Below are 18770 nucleotides of genomic sequence, written 5' to 3' on the forward strand. Positions count from 1 at the left end.
AAGTGTGGCACTCAAATAGGAAGAGTGGCACTCAAAACGGAGCGCGTTCGGCTTCTGAAAAAAGTTTGCAAACTGGAACACTTACTTGCAGTGTTTGGGTTCCAAGGTGTTTGAGTCCCAAGGCATTTGAGAACCAAGGTACCACTGTAGGTACAGAAGGGATCCATAGCATCTACTCCAAACTGCTGCCAATGCAGGAAATTCCCTATTGCACCATTCCCAGAGGATCTTCTTCCAGCTTCTGCATAAAAAGAGATATAGAAGTTAGAAAGCTGCTGTTGGTCTATCTAGCTCAGTATTGTCCTGAATTGCAGTGGCTCTCCAGAGTTCCAGGCAGGCGACATTCTCAGCCCTTCCTGGAGATCCCAGGAATTGGACCTGGTGTCATCTGCATGCAACATGGATGCTTTCCAAATGAGCTTTTCCAAGGCTATTCCACGGACAAACAGCTTCTACCATCACTCTTCCTAACGTTTAGCCAGGATCCATTTTCTTGCCATTCGAACCCATTGGTTTGAGTCTCGTCCTCTGGAACGACAACAAAAATTGGGAAGGAGAGAACTGAAAATAGATTCTTAAGTGTCATTCTCTGGGACTAGTAGTGCTAACCAGGAAGGAGCCAGCGCCCCACGCAGAATGCAGGAAACCTGAAAGATTAACTTAAATGTAAGCAGACATATGATGAAAACATGCAAACTTGGCATTGATTAAAAAAAATGCATAATTTTTTATGTAAGAGCAGTATAAAAGTGGAAAGGAACAATATGAAATTCGTATTAACTGAGGGAGGGGTGCAAATGTGATTAAATGCAAAAACAGAAAATTAAAGAATAAGGCAACACAATGGAGATATAAATAGATACACAATTTATAACAAGCAATTAACTGAAAAAAATAATTGGCAAATAAAAATATTTAACAAAATGGCTGCCACTAAAGCACGCATATTACGTTGCCCTAAACAGCATTTTCCTTCAACGTCTACCAATCCAAACTAGCTAAAAGCTTACTAAATTCTCCAGTATATAGTAATGTAACCTAAAGAATAAGGAGCGGATGATAGATAGATACCTATGCAAGGAGGGATCGAAGGAACAGGGTCTTGGGGCAGTGGGAGAGGGAACTGGAGGTAAATGATTTCAACATCCTGAATGGTCCAAATAGGAAATTAATTAAGATAAAAATAGATTTAAAAATGTTTACAGTATGAAGAGTGCAGTCTGAGCATCCCAGGGAGATAAACAGAACCTTGGGGGAAATAAAAACTAAAGAAAAGGCATTTATTCAGAACTGGTCAGGAGCCAAATATTCAATTCCAGAAGCCTGACTCAGAAAAAATGGCCAGGAGTAATAAAAAAAACCAAAGGAAGAAGGTGTTCAAAGCTCCCACAGTGAAGGCTGAGGCAAGCTGAGCACCAGTTGTCCTCAGAAAAACTATTAGTAGAAGGAACAATAGAATAAAATCAAGTTGTTTGAAAAAGTGAGTCCTAGCACTGAAGTACAGTTGCATTTGGATCTTGACACCTCATTTTTTCCTGTGTTCTTATTTGTTCATTTCTCTCACTCCACTTTTTCTCACTAAGATTTAGTTCTATATTGGTGAAGGACGTGTTGGGCGCCTGCAGAAATCAGTTTCCAATTATTTTAAGATACTTGGCATGTTTTCATGCCTGATGAGGGGACATGGAGATTCATGAAGGTCGCTCAGAGCTGCTAAAATGCAGGAGAACAAACCTGTATCTTCTTCATAACTGGTATAAGGCCTTGGCAGCATTTCTGCTCCCCATATTCCAGAGTCTAGGCCAGTGTTCCCCAAACTTGGGTCTCCAGCTATTTTTCAGACTACAATTCCCATTATCTCTGACCATTGGTCTTCCTAGCTAGGGATAATGGAAGTTGTAGTCCAGAAACAGCTGGAGGGCCGAGTTTGGGGAACACTGGCCTAGGCAGAGACATTTCCATCTGGAAGAAAGACATGGAGGCCTGCTTAAGCCATGAGCCAGAATTTCTTAAACAAAGCTTCTTTGCATTCCACTCCATAGTTATCTGGGGTGACCACTTTTGCCATTAATGCAGATCTCAATAATACGAAGGAACAAGCCATGCCTTCCTTTCGGATTTTATAAGCTTAAGCAAGCCAATTCGCTCCACCACTGGTTTTCTGGTTTTCTTTTCCAACATCCCTTGGTAGTGTTTGGTAAGCACAGAGCATTCGTCGTTCCCATTGTTTTTTTGGGGGATGGGGGGCTGCTCCATTTCAAAGGTTTTTTTTTATACTTCTGCAAACCTTGCAGTTTGTCCGAGCATACGAACAACTCCCTCTTTTTTCTCAGTGGCCCTATTTCAGCTATGATCGTGAATTGAGTCCTCAGTATTCACAGTCAATGTTCTCTTGGCTACCAGGATAAACAGTTACAATCCTACGAGCATCTAGAGGCATTTGCCTATCATGTGCAAGGTCCCAAGCTCAATCCCAGATTTTTTGGGGGGTTTTGGCAGTTGTTGACCTTTTTTGGGGGGGGGGCAAAAGTAACACACCAAATGATCGCTCAGCAAACAAGAAGAAACTGTGCAGCGATAACTCAGTCTTCCGTTTTTGCATTCATGCGCGACTGAGGGATGGAGCGAGGAGGCAGGGGCAGATGTTCTTTCTCCCCCACGGAGGAAAAAGAGCCCACGATCGACCACTAGCAGCCGGGGATCGACCTGTCGATCGTGGTTGAACGGTTGGACATCTCTGCCTTACAAGAGCTGACACCTTACAGTCAGTGCTGGGCTTGATGGGCTAATGGTCTGTCTCCATATGAGGCAGTTTCATGCATGAGAAACATAATGCTGGATAAAAAATGCCTCTGGGCTGGATATCCCAGGCTCTTCTTAATGTGGCAGGATCCGGCAGCCCCCTTGGTGTGCATTCTGAAATTGCGAATGTGAAAACGCCATGCTGGGTTTTTATTTTTCCATGTCGGTTTCCCAATGGAGACGTCTCTCTCTGCTGTTCACCAAGCAAACGTGAGCTGGTTGGCAAATTGTGTTGCAGAGCCATCCTTGCCAAGCCTCACACATTTGCATCGTCTTGGATGCGAACGTCAGTTAACCGGATGAGTTGTGTGCAATTGATTGGCAGTAGGCTCAGGACAGACAAGAGAAAAGTACTTGGAAACTTGTGATTCAGGGAATTTGCAGCTTCAGGATGAAGTAGTAGCCTGTAGCTCCATGCTTGTTTTTTATTTAAAAGATTAGACAAATCCAAAAAGAATTGGCCTGCCAATTAAGCATGAAGGCTAAATGCTCCATGCTCAGAAGAAGTGAGCCACTGAATATTTCTTGTTCGGAAGTAACACCAGTGCAGACCCACTGCCCTCATGTGTTTCTAGGAGGGTGGCTGGTTGGTCATTGAGGGAAGGAAGTCTCTGGACCAACTGGGCCTTTAACCTGCCCAGGTGGGGCTCCTGCTTCTATATGATATTTTCCACCTTTGCATCTGATAACCCACTGGTTGTTTGTTTCTCATCCCGAAATATGGAGCTTATTTCCTCCCCCGCCCTTTCTTCAATGCAATTGTTTCCCAAAGCTTTGTTTCTCTTGCCTTCCATTTTGTTCAGATGTGTAGAGTTGCCTTCCCATAGGGGCTTCCCCATTCATTTCAGTGGAGGTGGCAGCTCCCAGTAAGCAATCTCTTGCATGTACCATATTGCTGCCTCTGCCAAAGTAAATGGGGCACCCTTGTGTACAGGAGTGTGGGGTGTTGCACACACTCAACTGCAGCAGAGTTGGGAGGACACTAACTTAAGATGCCCCCGATCAGTTCTATCCCATGCAAGTATAGGGAAAGTCTCCATTTTCTTGGGCACCGGGATCTCATTCCTGAATTTCTACCTGTTCTGATTGTAGGCTTCCATTCTGCTATGGAAACGAATGCTTGCCACCAATGAACCTGCATAACCATAGCCATTCCCTTCTGTGTGATACAGAAGTGAACAACATATCAGAGGACAGTCGGCTTTGCAGATTGAGAGAAAAGGCAAAGTTGCAGGATGTTGCGTTGTGAATTTCCTAACAGGACAGCAGTTTAGCCAGGGCCTAGACAAAAACTTTTGGTGCCATGTAACCCACTCCTTTGCATATTTACTCAGAAACAATTCCCAGTGTGTTAAATGGAACTTATTTTCAAGTGTATTGCAGCCTGAGTCAGAAAATTCATAAACCACACCACCACCAGTAAAAGAAGAAGGATTCATTCTGCCAGTTTCTTCCCTCTACAGGTCTCATTGAATGCCCTTGTATGGCTCCCCTTAAGTCCAGCAGGGCTTGTGCAAGAGATTATTCACCTTCCTGTCTTCCCCCTCACCTGCCCAGGATCGGCTTCCTTTGCCTTTTGCCTGGGCTGCTTCTGGATTTACCGTATTTTTTGCTCTATAAGACTCACTTTTCCCTCCTAAAAAGTAATGGGAAATGTGTGTGCGTCTTATGGAGCGAATGCAGGCTGCGCAGCTATCCCAGAAGCCAGAACAGCAAGAGGGATTGCTGCTTTCACTGCGCAGCGATCCCTCTTGCTGTTCTGGTTTCTGCGATTCAGAATATATTTTTTCTTGTTTTCCTCCTCCAAAAATTAGGTGCGTCTTGTGGTCTGGTGCGTCTTATAGAGCGAAAAATACGGTAGCTTAATCCAAACATGCATAGGAATTTCCCTTTCCCCAATCTCATTTGAGAGTCGAAAGCAATCAAATAACACAACTCTTCCATTGACAATTTTAGGGCATTTGACTTTTGCCAGTTTTTCTTTTAAAGAAACCTAGTTTAAATATTTATTTTCATAATTGACAAATGTTAATTATTGTTCAGCATGTAAACTGTTTGTTCAATGTATGCTAAAAATTTAAGCTAAGTTATAAGGTGTGCTGTTTGGAAGTGTGGAAGATACAGGAGTTGGAGCTACAGATAGCAAGTTTATGCTTGTATTTCCTACTGATGAAGACTTTCACCCAAGTTATTCTCTGGGTAGGTGATAAGAATATCACTCTGCATGTATATACATTTATTATACATTTTTGCATGATTATACATGTAGGAGTGGTACAATTTTGACTTGACTCCAGTTATTGTCTAAATACAATTTGGCTCATTTAGACCTGTCTGATTTGACTTTTGACAATATTACTGACAATTAAAGTAAACTCATTTGCAAAACATGAAAACATTATGAGTAGCTCCTTAATTGGCTAGATAAGAAACAGTCAATATTGTACTTGACCCTCGTATCTTCTGCACTCAAAACATTTTTTATTGACCATGTAATGTCAATTGATACCATATCGCACTGAACTCTGATGATATAGTGGGGAGGAAAATTACGCCTTTGCTTAATTCTGCACGCCAGTTAGTGTTGTAACACATATTCTCACTTCCCACCTAAAACATTCTCACCCTTGCATATAAAGTTTATAACCCTATTTTCAACAGCAAATGTCAATCTGCAACTGGCTATGATTCCTCCCTGCATTACAATCGTCAGTGTTTGGTGTTGGACCATTGTCCCCTTTGTACATACTAGTAGTTAACCATTCCATTTACCTTTTATTTAAGTTGAATCTGTCTTAATTTTTGCAACTCTGACATTGTTTCAGGAAGCAGGTTGTTACCGATGCTGGTTTATCCTGAATCTTCCGAACGTTTCTTTAACGTAATTTACAGAACTAATTTTGGGATACTTTTAAGTGGCATTGGTTCCATATGGAATTAAGAAACGTCTTGCTAAATTACCTGGTTTATCTAGTTATTTGAGAAATGAAATCCAAAACGTACCAAAATCCCTGTCTCTCTAAACAGAGCATTTGGTTGGCCACTGTGGGAAACAGGATGAACTTTTGGTCTGCTCTAAAGTTGGGTTCTTAGATTCCTAAAACTTTAGCTTCATTTCCCATAATATGGAACATTATTCTTATACTGTATTACCCTGGGATTTATACTGCATGGTAGCTGGCAGCCATTTTATATAAGAGAATAACTGCTTTTATACTGAATCATTTTTATTGGTCCATCTAGCCCAGTGTCCTCTGTCCAAACAGGCAGTAGGGAATCTCAAAGTCTTCCCCAGCTTTGTGACATGAGAACCTTTCACTGAGGATGTCTGGCAAATCATCGGGCTCTATATCCCATTTGCACATCCACATTAGCTGCTGGAAGGATTATTTTTATATTCTGTTTTAGCCAGGGCAGAGTGAGGGTCAGTTCTCTTGACAGCAAAGTGACTTTTTCTTTCAGAATACGCATTGCAGCCCTGTTTAGGGAAGTTTTTAATGTTTGGTGTTCTATTGTGCTTTTAATTCTATTGGGAGCCGCCCAGAGTGGCTGGAAAAGCCCAGCCAGATGGGCGGGGTATTATTAATAATAATAATAATAATAATAATAATAATAATAATAATAATAATAAAAAAAAAAATACCACCTCCAGAAGGGATGTGTATTGCAGACTTTGCAAAATTCAGTTCTACGTGGCATGGCGGTTTTAAAGGGGACAAGTCAGATGCGTGGAGAAACAGCTATTAGTGATGATGGCTTTTATGAAACCTCCATTTTTATAGGAGTGTATATCTAAAGTGCTGGGGAGCAAAAGCAGAGGAGGCTATTGATTTTATGTCCAGCTTGTGGCCTCCAAAAGTATTTGGTTGGCTGCTGAAAGAAGCAAAATGTTGCACTTAGATGGACCTTTGGTCTGAACCAGAAAGCTGCTTTCACATTTTAAAAATACAAAGTTCCATTTAACTTGTTTGCATGCCTAAGGAAACTTTAGACTGATGCTGACACACAGGAACACCTGAAACACACAATGCTTCATAGTAGAAGACATTTGAAATGGAGGAGAATAGCAAAAACTGTTTGTGATGTGACGTTGGGAGTGGGAGGCGCTCTGCCGCTCATTGAAAAAGCAGAAAACCCCAAGAACATTTAAAAATAATTCCCCGCCAGGTTATTCTAAGACTGAGCATTTCAGGTGTCTAGTCTCCAGACAGGACTCTGAACCATATAAATTAAAGAAGGGACTGCTGCTGTGTTTTTCTGTGTCACAAAGACTTGTGCCATGATAATGCATGACTGCATGGACTAGCGAGATCCTGGCTCAATGCAGATGAAACAAACCATAATTTGGTCATTGGGAACACACTCTGTGCTTGCGCATGCCAGTTACCTTCCATGCTTCCTGGGTTATGGTAATCATAAGTTGTTGTGATGTCTGAAACGATGAGTACTGCTGATTGCGGGTTGCCTCCAATCTAGAGTTGGAAGCCCACTTCAAACCATGATTTCTCATTCTGTTTGGAGGCAGACTGTGATTAGTGATACCCATAATTTGCTTAACTCAGACATTGAGGCAAACTATTGTTCCTAAAAACCAGGATGTGGAGGAGCAGGAGAAGAGAGAAGACCACCAGCAAGTTGCGTGTTTCCGACAGCCAAATCTTGAGTTTGCCTCATTGCCTAGCCTGAACTGTTGATTCTTCAGTCTACATAGTTGCTGCATTCCCCATTCCCTCCCTCCCTCCCACTTTCATAGGAGTAGATGGTTGTTTCTAAGGCAGCTATATTGAGAAAAGGCATGCCGTGCTTTGCTTGCAGTCCATCTGGCACTCTTCACTCTCCCCCCGCACCCTCCTCTCACTTAGCAACAAAAATACCCTGCTATAATTTTGGAAAGAACTGATGTGAATTCTTTTGTCGGTGTGTTAGATGAGTGAATCGAAAAGGAAGGTTTGTCCTCATCTGCCCCCCCCCAATTGTAAGTTGCCAGATGAAATGTGACACACCTTTTCCATAGCTCGTTGGCAGAGTAGATTGTCTGCATGCAGCAGTTCTCAACCTGTGGGTCCCCAGATGTTGTTGGACTACAACTCCCATCATCCCTGACCACTGGCCCTGCCGGCTAGGAATGATGGGAGTTGTAGTCCAGCATCTCAGATAAACAGGGCAGCATCCCCAGATCTTGGAGGGCTGCTGTCAGTCAGAGTGTACCTCGCTAGGCCACATGGACCAATGAGAATTAGACTCATTATAAGGCAACTTCATTTGTTCGCACATGTATGTTTCTGCTCCACTTTTTCTGCATCCGTGCTTACAGTTTTCAAAATCTTCAAAAGCGCAGAAATGCTGATGTTTACCAATTTAGAATATATATATATATATATATATATATATATATATATATATATATATATATATATATATAAACCACTCAATAAAATAAAGAATAATCTCTTAAGCAGTGTGCATTCCGCAATATAATGAGATGCAGATAAAATCAGCAGGATTTAAAAGCAGGTACATATCTGGATGCGGGTGGCGCTGTGGGTAAAACCTCAGCGCCTAGGACTTGCCGATCGCATGGTCGGCGGTTCGAATCCCCGCAGTGGGGTGCGCGCCTGTCGTTCGGTCCCAGCGCCTGCCAACCTAGCAGTTCGAAAGCACCCCCGGGTGCAAGTAGATAAATAGGGACCGCTTACCAGCGGGAAGGTAAACAGTGTTTCCGTGTGCTGCGCTGGCTCGCCAGATGCAGCTTGTCACGCTGGCCACGTGACCTGGAAGTGTCTGCGGACAGCGCTGGCTCCCGGCCTCTAGAGTGAGATGAGCGCACAACCCTAGAGTCTGTCAAGACTGGCCCATACGGGCAGGGGTACCTTTACCTTTACCTTTTACATATCTGGATAGGCCTGGACAAAGTCTTCGTAAAGGTAAAGGGACCCCTGACCATTAGGTCCAGTCGTGGCCAACTCTGGGGTTGCGGCGCTCATCTCGCTTTATTGGCCGAGGAAGCCGGCGTACAGCTTCCGGGTCATGTGGCCAGCATGACTAAGCCACTTCTGGCGAACCAGAGCAGCGCACAGGAACGCCGTTTACCTTCCCGCCAGAGTGGTACCTATTTATCTACTTGCACTTTGACGTGCTTTCGAACTGCTAGGTTGGCAAGAGCGGGGATTCGAACTGCCGACCTTCTGATCGGCAAGTCCTAGGCTCTGTGGTTTAACCCACAGCGCCACCCACGTCCCTTAAAGTCTTAGCAAGCGTCAAAAAAGCAGTATAGCAAGAGTTCCTGAATAGCGCTAACATGCAGGGAGTTCCATGGCATAGTTGCTGCCACCCTGAAAGTTGGGCAGATGTGGAATGATTATTATAAGACACTTGTAAGAGTGCAAGCCCTGTAAATCAAAGTGGTGGAGAAGGCAGGAGAGGCACACGTCGGTCCCTCAAGCAAGCAGGTCCCAAGGTATTAAGGGCTTTATATACCAATAGGAAAACTTGGCCCAGGAGCAAATCAGCAGGCACTGAAACCTTTGGGCCGAGTTGTGGTATGCTGGGAGGGTCTCATTTCTGTCAGCAGCTGCACTGCAGCATTCTACACTCACTGCACTTTCCAGACCACCAGCAAGGGAATATAAAGTTCAGTTAAAGGGGAGAAATAGGGCAGATCTGTAAGATCTGCACAAAGTAGTCCAATGATAGTTTTAACTGGATTGCTCAGGTGGTTAGAGCACGGTGCTGATAACACCAGGGTTGCAGGTTTGATCCCCATATGGGACAGCTGCATTTTGCTGCATTGCAGGGGGTTGAACGAGAGAATCCTTGGGGTCCCTTCTAACTCTATGATTCTATTATTCTTTTTGTGGGAAATATTAAGTACCGTATTTTTTGCTCTATAAGACTCACCTTTTCCTCCTAAAAAGTAAGGGGAAATGTGTGTGCGTCTTATGGAGTGAATGCAGGCTGCGCAGCTATCCCAGAAGCCAGAACAGCAAGAGGGATTGCTGCTTTCGCTGCACAGCGATCCCTCTTGCTGTTCTGGCTTCTGAGATTCAGAATATTTTTTTTCTTGTTTTCCTCCTCCAAAAACTAGGTGCGTCTTGTGGTCTGGTGCGTCTTATAGAGCGAAAAATACGGTATATTTCGTTATCGGTAATACTTTAGATAAATAATATTGGTGTTATGTAAAGCATTTACTTGCATATTACTTCAACAAATGACGTTTATGGTCTGGATCAGCCTCCTGCAACCTGGGGCCACCCAGATATTTTGGACTACAACTCCCATCAGCTCGGAGTTGTAGTCCAAAGCATCTGGCGGACACCCCATCCAAGAAGGCTGATCTGTATCAAATGAAATTTGGCAGTTTTGTCACTGCTTTTGATGTATTTAGTATTCAAATACTAACGCTCAGTATATAGACGGCAAAGCAGCAGTAGAATTTGTGCTTCCTCTGAGCCACTTGCGGTCTTAATAGCTGCGGGTTTTCTTTCCTTCCCAGATGGAGCTCCGGTTGTGGGTCACTATGATATCTCGGACACAAATTCCGACCCGGAAGTGGTGAATGTAGACAATCTATTGGCAGCTGCAGTAGTCCAAGAGCACAACAGTTCTGTCGCTAACCAGGACACTGGGCCTACTTGGAGGACGAGAGGGCTGCTAGAAGAGCTGAATGCTGAGACAGGTGAGTAGGGGAACATTGTCCCAGTCCTGCGCTAGCTCCAGTACCTGGCCTACACTGTTGTCCCCCTGCCACGACTCTTCATCTGTAGCCTGAGGTCATCAGGCCTGCAGCAACTAGGCATGCAAACCCATTCTTTCCACTGCTCGCTATTAGAAAACTTAAGTGTACACATTGTAAATATGGCTGAACTGGCATGGTTGTTGTTGTTTAGTCGTTTAGTTGTGTCTGACTCATCGTGACCCCATGGACCAGAGCACGCCAGGCACTCCTGTCTTCCACTGCCTCCCGCAGTTTGGTCAAGCTCATGTTGGTAGCTTCGAGAACACTGTCCAACCATCTCGTCCTCTGTTGTCCCCTTCTCCTTGTGCCCTCCAGCTTTCCCAACATCAGGGTCTTTTCCAGGGAGTCTTCTCTTCTCACGAGGTGGCCAAAGTATTGGAGCCTCAGCTTCAGGATCTGTCCTTCCAGTGAGCACTCAGGGCTGATTTCCTTCAGAATGGATAGGTCTGATCTTCTTGCAGTCCATGGGACTCTCAAGAGTCTCCTCCAGCACCATAATTCAAAAGCATCCATTCTTCGGCGATCGGCCTTCTTTATGGTCCAGCTCTCACTTCCATACATCAATACTGGGAAAACCATAGCTTTAACTATACAGACCTTTGTTGGCAAGGTCCATATAGTGAAAGCTATGGTTTTCCCAGTAGTGATGTATGGAAGTGAGAGCTGGAGACAAGCTGTATTCCAAGCAGGCAAACTTCGCCCCCTAGAGCACCTGTGGCTGACCACTTCTCTGGAAGTCCAAATCAAACAGATATTATTCCTTTCATTCCCCAATAAATATCCTGAGTTTAATCCCTTTTCTCCTGATACCTCAGCTACATAGCAAGTCCATTTGTAATACAAACCAATAGGGTTCAGAACATGTGCACAGTTCCTTGCAAAAGATTGTGAAAGAAAGAGAAAGAGAATATCTGAACTTCTGATTAAATGATTCCGAAGGATGAAAGACCAAAGGATGAAAGAAAATGTTAGTGAAGCCTAACATTTTTGTGAGATTCTGAGACCAGTAAAAGTTGGCCCCTTAACAGAAGCCCGACTCATGCAGGTAAAACTAACTTACTCTGACATTTTTATTTTTATTTGCAAGTCTCTGTGTATGATTTATCACTTTTCCTTTTCCCCACTTTTTCTGAACGATCTGATGTTTGGTGTCAATGATTTAGAAAGATATTTCTCTGGAATTTCTCACAAAAATCTTCCAGACCACACAATTGTTCAGGACACTTTTATATTCTCCAATGATATTTCACAAAGTTTTGTTAACCTCTGGGTCCTTTCGTAAATCCAAAAGTGTTCTTTGGGTTTATTTTTTTGTAGAGCTAGGCTGATGGAAGGGACCCTCCAGAGCTTTTCTAGCAGGTGGACAGTAGACTGTGTCAGGTTCAACCTGGCGGCAATCCATCATTTTAAAAAAAATAATATGAAGGGTCTGTTTTTATACAAAAACAGGGTCTGCCAGGAAGGAAAGTCTTTTCCCCGTCCCCCACTCCCAATCCATGGCTGGTATATTTTGCAATGGAAGTCTGATGAATGGGTATTTGCTTGACGCTAGTGAGAAACGGCTTCTTTCTAAGGATTTCCTGCAAGGGTGATCAAGCGGCTGAATCTTGGGTTGGGTTGTCCTTTTTCTTTGCCTTCTACAGATCACTTGAATGCTGGATTCCTGGCAAGCGGCAAGGCCCCCAGCAGCAACACCCAGGTCAATGAAGAAATTAATATAGCATCATCAGATAGCGAGGTGGAGATCGTGGGAGTTCAGGAACACGCAAGGTACTAATTTTCCTTTTAAGCACTGAGTCCATCTAAATACTTGGAATTAATTTTTGAAAAGGAAGAAAACGCAGATCAGTTGGCCATGTTACTTTTTTCCGCCTGTGGGTAGGTTTTCTCCCTCCCTCTGTTAAGACGACTTGCCTTTTCCCAATCTAACCCTGGAATTGCATACACATTAAACATGGACCTAGCGTCAAATATATGATTGATATTTGGGTGCGACGGAATCTGCCGAACCCAGAGGCACAGGGCACAGAGAAGGGTGTCTTCAGCATACCGTATAGTGTGCACAGCTGCTACAAGCTTATTTTTAAACAAACTAAAGCAGCAAAACCATAAGGGAGCAAAGCAAAGGGAGAACCCGAGTCTTAAGGAGATTGTTTTTCTAAAACAGGAAAGAAGTGTTTCAAGCGGCAAGGGAGAAAGGCATTCCAGACATAGGGAGAACTGAAAGCAGAGGTGGAAGTGAAGTGGAAGCAGAGGAGGAAGTCAATGAGGTGTCAAAAGGCAAGGCAAGAAGCGAGAGCAAAGAACTGTTTGAGCAAAGGTGCAGAGCCTAACTGCCCCTCAGTTTCCAGTGTGAAGGCAGGTCTGCAGCATAAGATTCCCACCCCCCCTTCCACTCTACGCAGGTACTGGCTGCCGGGGTCCACAAGAAAGCCTGCCCAGCATCTGGGCACAGACAGTCGCTTCGTCCTGGTTTCATGCTCCTCTTTCTAGGGAGCAAGGCTGCAGGTGGCCTTGGTGTCTGGCCAATAGCAGGAATCCAACCAGGCGAGAGTTAGCCCTTCGCTGACTCTGTAGAACCTTATTGCCACTGGCACGCGATGTAGCTCTAATCCCAGGTTTCTCCATCCGTGGCAAGGGGAATACAGGCTGTAAGCGGGTTCAGCTTTCAAATACCAGAGTCACCTTTTGTCCAGGTTGACAACCACTGGTGTAAACTACTCCTTGTGCTCCAATAGGTGAGCCTTGACGGGCATGTCTTTGTCTCCCCTTTCCTTTCCGCAGATGTGTCCATCCTCGGGGAGGAGTGATTCAGAGTGTGTCTTCCCGGAAACACGGCTCAGGCCTGCAGTGCACCCGGCAATCTGAACCATGGACAGGTGTGGCCCCCCCGCAGAATTGGTCTTCGCCGCCCGAAGTGGTAGATCTCACGCTGGACGAGGACAGCAGGCGCAAATACCTACTGTAATGCAACTTCACTGTGTTTTCTAGTCACTTAGCCCTCTCCTTCCTTTTGTGGCACAGAAGTTTCTGGTTATCGCCTCGGTGTTCAAAGCCTCTGCTCCTGGCATTCTGGAATTCAGAGTCCTCCGGGAGGGTTTCCTCCTCTTCTGAACTCCTCCTCCCCCCCCCCCGACACCCTCCAATTAAAATTGCATCATCAAGAACTTTCCTTGAGATACTGACCCCTCTGTAGTCAAAGGGAGCTTTTCCTCTTACGGAAAACTTAGTGGCACTGTACTTCAATAACAACTTCCAGGGTTTTTTTCATTGTGTGTGATTAATTTAGTGCATTCGTTGACAGCAGCAGTGACACCTTCCAACCCACGCCCTTTAGAGAGCCGTACAGTTGCTTTAATTCACCACTAAAACGGATGTCGCTGGTACATGTGGGGCTTTATTATTATTTTTCCCCTTGCATTTTTTTAATTTAAAAATAAATAAATAACACCACTGGCCCAATTTGTTCATAGCTCTGAATGCCCTCATCAGGATTGTAGTATAACTGTGGGAGCTTAGAAGGGGGCATTCGTAACGCAAGTTGATTTGGTTGTAAAACCGGGAGGAATTGATCACAAAAGGCCTATAGCATGCACTGAGCAGCTCTATTTAAAACCCTAAAGATTGTTCTCGACATAATTTATAGCTTGCACACTGCTCAGTGCTCAGTCTCCTCATAATAATGCCTTTTATTTTTTCTCTCTAGACTACTGTACTGTTACTGGTCATTTGGCCCAGATTGTTACAGCTTTGTTTTGTTTTGTTATTGTTGTCGTTCACCCGAAGCAAACAAAAGCACAAGGAAGCGAAGCATCACAAAAGTACCTAATTCTGATCTCAGGTGTGGTTTTCATGTTAAGCTTTAAAGGTCTGGGTGCAGCCTAACCCGTATCTCTACGTGTTTGGAGGTATGTAAAAGCAGAACATGAGCACCAGAGTGGATCCTTCTGCCCTGGGCTGCATTTGTACAAAGGAATTTTGGTTTTTTAACAAACCTTCAGCACACTATCCTTCCTGTCCTCCACTTGGCAAGAGAAGAATTAGAGGAGGCTGCTGGGTCGCTAGGGACTTGCCTTCCAAGGGAAGCGTTTTCGCAGCTGGGCGAATGTTTACAGAGTAGGCCCAGTTCAGTCTCTTCCCAGGGTGACTGGAACCTACTCTGTTCGAAACAGAGCAAGAAATAACTCGCGGAGAGGAAGCCTCCCGTAGCTTCTCTGAATATTACCACCCTACAGAGGAAGGCATGAGGCTTTGTATGCAAAGCATGTATGATCAAAAGTAGAACATATCCTGTTACATAGCCCCTGAGAATTACCCAGCACAGCTTTGCCTCCATTCATTTGATTGCTGCCGCAGAAAGAGCAGCGAAATCTGGAGCAGCAAGGGAAGCTTTGCCACATATATGGATCACTTCATGAGGACGAAAAAAGAATGGGAGGGGATTGGGGTTTCCTTTTGTGTGTGTGCATCTTCAGAGACGAGGTGTTAATCTGTAAGTGTACCTTTGCTTTTCTTCCATACATGAGAAATGGCCCTTGATTTTACCTTCTTTTAAAAACTCGACTGAGCACTGCTGGGCTTCACCAGCTCTTGGGTTTATGCCCCTTGGCTTTAGAACGGTTCCCTGGCCCAGATTCTGCAAATGCCTTCTGCAAGCCAGGATTTCTCCTTCCCTGCATGCCTTCTGTTCTCTTGCAAGGGCTGGGAGGACTTAGAGAGCAACATGATGGCAGCTGGACTCATTGGGCACATTAGATCTTCATGTTTGTCCAGTCCCCTTTAGCTGTGGAGTCCATTGCACACCCAGACAAAGTTGTTTTGCTGGATCCCTGATCAGTGTTGGCTTCAATCATTAGTGCATCTGGTGCAGTTTCTGAATAATATGTGGGCAATGCCCTTCGTTCCTCAAGACTCCTTGAATGCCTTGACAGTTCGAAACTGCATTCCTGCAGTTGTTTAAGGTCTCTTATTGGTCGCTATAAAATGATCTTTCCTTATGCAACGGCAGTAGCTGTTGGTGGACCAAACCTTTGCATATGGTAAAGTTACCACTCTGTACCTGGGTTATCAAGGAGTAAGAATATTCTCTCTCTGGAAGTGTAGGACACGCCAAAGCTGAAAAGCAACTTCAGTTCATGCTGAGCCTTATAAGAACAGAAGAGGAATGTCCTAACATTCAGACAGGTGGTATTGGAAGGGAAACAATCTGGATTGCCATGCTTCTTGTTGTCCATAAAAGCCCTAGATAACCTATGCATTCCCCAAGTGAGGTTGGGGGGCAGATCAAGCCCTTGGTCCCACTGAGTTTTGCTGAAAGCCAAGCCAAGAGTCTGCACTTTGGGGGCAGTTCAGTCATCATTTACACTGGAGTAGATACAGCCTGTTGAATAGACATTGGTTAAGTGGTTAATGACACACAGCCAGCTTTCAGTTTAAAATCTCCTTGTTGTGCAATCCCTGCTTGTGTTGTTACGTTGAACTGAACAACGTTTATGCTTCCCACAAAGTTCTTTATGCTCAACTAGATCACGCTGCCAGTTCTAAAAAGACTTTTCTAAGTCCCCATCTGCTCGTCATTTGAAGGACAGCATGGGGCTTGTTTGCCCTTCTTAGTTTGGTTCACTGGGCAAGACTTTTGGGAGAGGGTTGCCTTAGATAGCTCTGCAGATGTGGCAGGCCTTGAGATTGCTCTTGATGCCAGCTATGAGCAGTTTTGCTGGCGTTATAAAGTGGGAAGGATGTGGTCACTCTTAAAAGAACAACTTGATAACAGGTTTCTGCAGAGGGGATGAGTTGTATCTCCTGCTCTCCCCACACTCTCTGTCAATGACCACAAGGTGGACTTGGACTCTGGGACTCGGATTTTGTTGTCAGATGGAGGCAGTCAGGACTTGATTTGTTGAACAGATAGTGCTTTGTTGTCCTGGCCACAGTTCCAATAGAAACCACTGGGCTTGCCAGCTTTTGATCTGGAGACTGCACCTGTTGCTTCAACACCTGCGAGGTGGTGAGGCCTTATTTCAGACTGTAGGCAAAGGAATTGCATGTTTCAGGGCTCTGCCATCTTAGCAACATCCCCACAAAATGGAAAATGAGGATGTTTGAGAGAAGTCTAGGCTGCAGCTCCCTCTCTGAAGTAGTGGCCCAGGCTCAGGAAACAATTTTTTTTGGAAAAGTATTTTCATGGGCAGTTTCTTCCGCCTTCAGCCTGCAATGTTAACATGATTATGCTAACTTTGGGAACAGTGTCTCCTTCCCCCGAGCTAAAATTGCCAGATTGTGAAATCTGAGTCCTGCTTGCTATGGTAGGCAAAGCAGCATGGACCGAAGATGTACAGCAGACCCAGGCAGTGGTTGCCAGAACAGCAGGGTGGTGTGGCATTACTCACCTGCCATCCATCTCAACATGGAAGTTGCTGCTGGTAGAGGCGAGGGAGGTCAGCGCACTGCGGGAGCAGCAGCAGAGCCAATCTGACGCTGTGTCCACACCAACCTCCTCTCCTCTCCCTCTCGGCTCTTGGTAGAATCCCCCATGTTGGATAGCCAGGTGGGCAACGCCACTCCACCAGCCGCTACTGTGCACAGGACACATTGGCCCTAAACGGTGTCTTCACCTACCACCCAAGGCTGTTAAAGCTATCAGTTGTGCCTGCAGATCTTTTGCCGCAAAGGCCACCCCTTCTTTTTCTCCTCACTCGCTGGTTCCATTGCTCTCAAACTACATTGCGAAATGAACACCAGGCTCAAAGTCACCTGTGCACGAGAAAGCTGCTTGGGAACTGCTTTCTCGTGGCCCTGTCCCATGTGGTTGGAGTGTGTGTGTGTGTCTGTCTGTGTCTGTGTGTATGAGAATGGCACTGCCATGAGGCATTGGCCAGCTGCCTAGCTCTTCCCAGCTGGTTGTGGCATGCTGGCAATCAGGTGAGAAACACCAGTCGGCCTGCATGTCCATTTCCAGCTTTCACGCATACCTGTGACGACTGCATGGATTGCATCATGGGGAAGTAATTCAGATGGAGGTGGGTTTGAAAAGCACCGGAGCAAGCTAACCAGGCAGCCTCTGGCTGAGAACGGCTGCTTCGTTACTACTGTTAATGAAGTTGCCTTTTGAAACATGAAAATTGGCTCTCTTTAGAAAATCTATGAGCCATGCTGGTCTACTAAGCTGGTAATCCGAGTATCCTCCCTTTTACGCTGGCCAGTACCAGAAGCATCTAGGAGTCCTTCCTTTTTTTAAAAAAAAAAGAAAGAAACAGAAGGAAAGAAAAAAAACTTTGTATATGCTGTGACTTCCATGTACATATAAAAAATATGACTGCATTCTAACCAAACTTCCTCCAATTGTGCACTGTGTTTGTTTTTAAAGGAATCATGAACTCCAAGCTTGATAACCAGTTCATGTCTCTCTCTTTTAATTTAAAAAACGAAACAAAAAACACTACGTTTCTTTTGCCGACTTGGATAATTTTTCTTAAAGCTATGTTCTTTTAAAAAAGAAAGAGAAAAGAAACAAAAAATTCAAACCGCAATCACTGGATAGTTAATACATTACTTCTTCGTCTTCTTTTTCCTTTCCCCCCTTATCTTCTTCATCATCTTTGTCTGAGAGAGCAAAAGGTCGCTGGGACTGATTTTCTCTTTTCTCAATGGATAAGTGAAATTGTAGCCATCGTATGGCTAAGAACAAATGCACTTGATCGTCCTTGCACACGCCTGTGAAACATGCACCCATCCTGGCTTCCCAGGCACACCTTGCAAAGCAGCAGGATCTTTGATAAAAAAATGTGGCGTTTGTGCCACAAAAATACAGATTCTACCCAAGAAACTGGCAGGCTGCATCTTGGGCTCTTTGTTGTCCTTACAGGCCTGGTTTTAGCAGCTCTGCTCTTCTTGCTGGAGCTCAAGCTTGGAATCTTCCAGTGGAGACAAAAAAAATAAAATTAAATGCTTAGAATTTATTGTTTTCAGTTGTGTAACTCTTGAATTAAAAAAGACAAAAAAACCCACACAAAAATGTTCTTTTTAACACTCATTCTCGTTTCCATCTAGTATTTAATGGTCTTTGGAGAAGAAAAAATAATAATAATAATAAAACAGAGTGTTATAAAATATATATATTTTTTGGTGCAAGATGAGACTTTCTGTTTTTTTGGGAAACAAGTCTGTAGCATAAAGTTTAAACTATTTTAAGACAAAATAAAATAGAGTGGATTATTTAAACAATATCTTACTT

General features: G+C 44.3%; 1 protein-coding gene across 8 annotated transcripts in view; it reads left to right on the plus strand.

The window, feature by feature from the left end:
- Positions 1-18477, plus strand: part of ARK2N (arkadia (RNF111) N-terminal like PKA signaling regulator 2N) — a 55933-nt gene extending 37456 nt beyond the window's left edge. For 4 of the 8 annotated variants that reach the window (XM_053407591.1, XM_053407587.1, XM_053407588.1 and 1 more), the window contains 4 exons: positions 10295-10477; positions 12181-12307; positions 12705-12857; positions 13322-18477. In XM_053407591.1, the coding sequence (XP_053263566.1) occupies positions 10295-10477; positions 12181-12307; positions 12705-12857; positions 13322-13505 (647 nt within the window). In that variant the 3' untranslated portion in view covers positions 13506-18477. Of the gene's footprint in view, positions 1-10294; positions 10478-12180; positions 12308-12704; positions 12896-13321 lie in introns of all 8 variants that reach the window. The other 4 variants (XM_053407594.1, XM_053407592.1, XM_053407595.1 and 1 more) reach the window with 4 other exon arrangements.
- The last annotated feature ends 293 nt before the right edge of the window (positions 18478-18770 follow it).

This window comes from Podarcis raffonei, chromosome 11 (assembly GCF_027172205.1).
Source record: "Podarcis raffonei isolate rPodRaf1 chromosome 11, rPodRaf1.pri, whole genome shotgun sequence".
Taxonomy (NCBI): domain Eukaryota; kingdom Metazoa; phylum Chordata; class Lepidosauria; order Squamata; family Lacertidae; genus Podarcis; species Podarcis raffonei.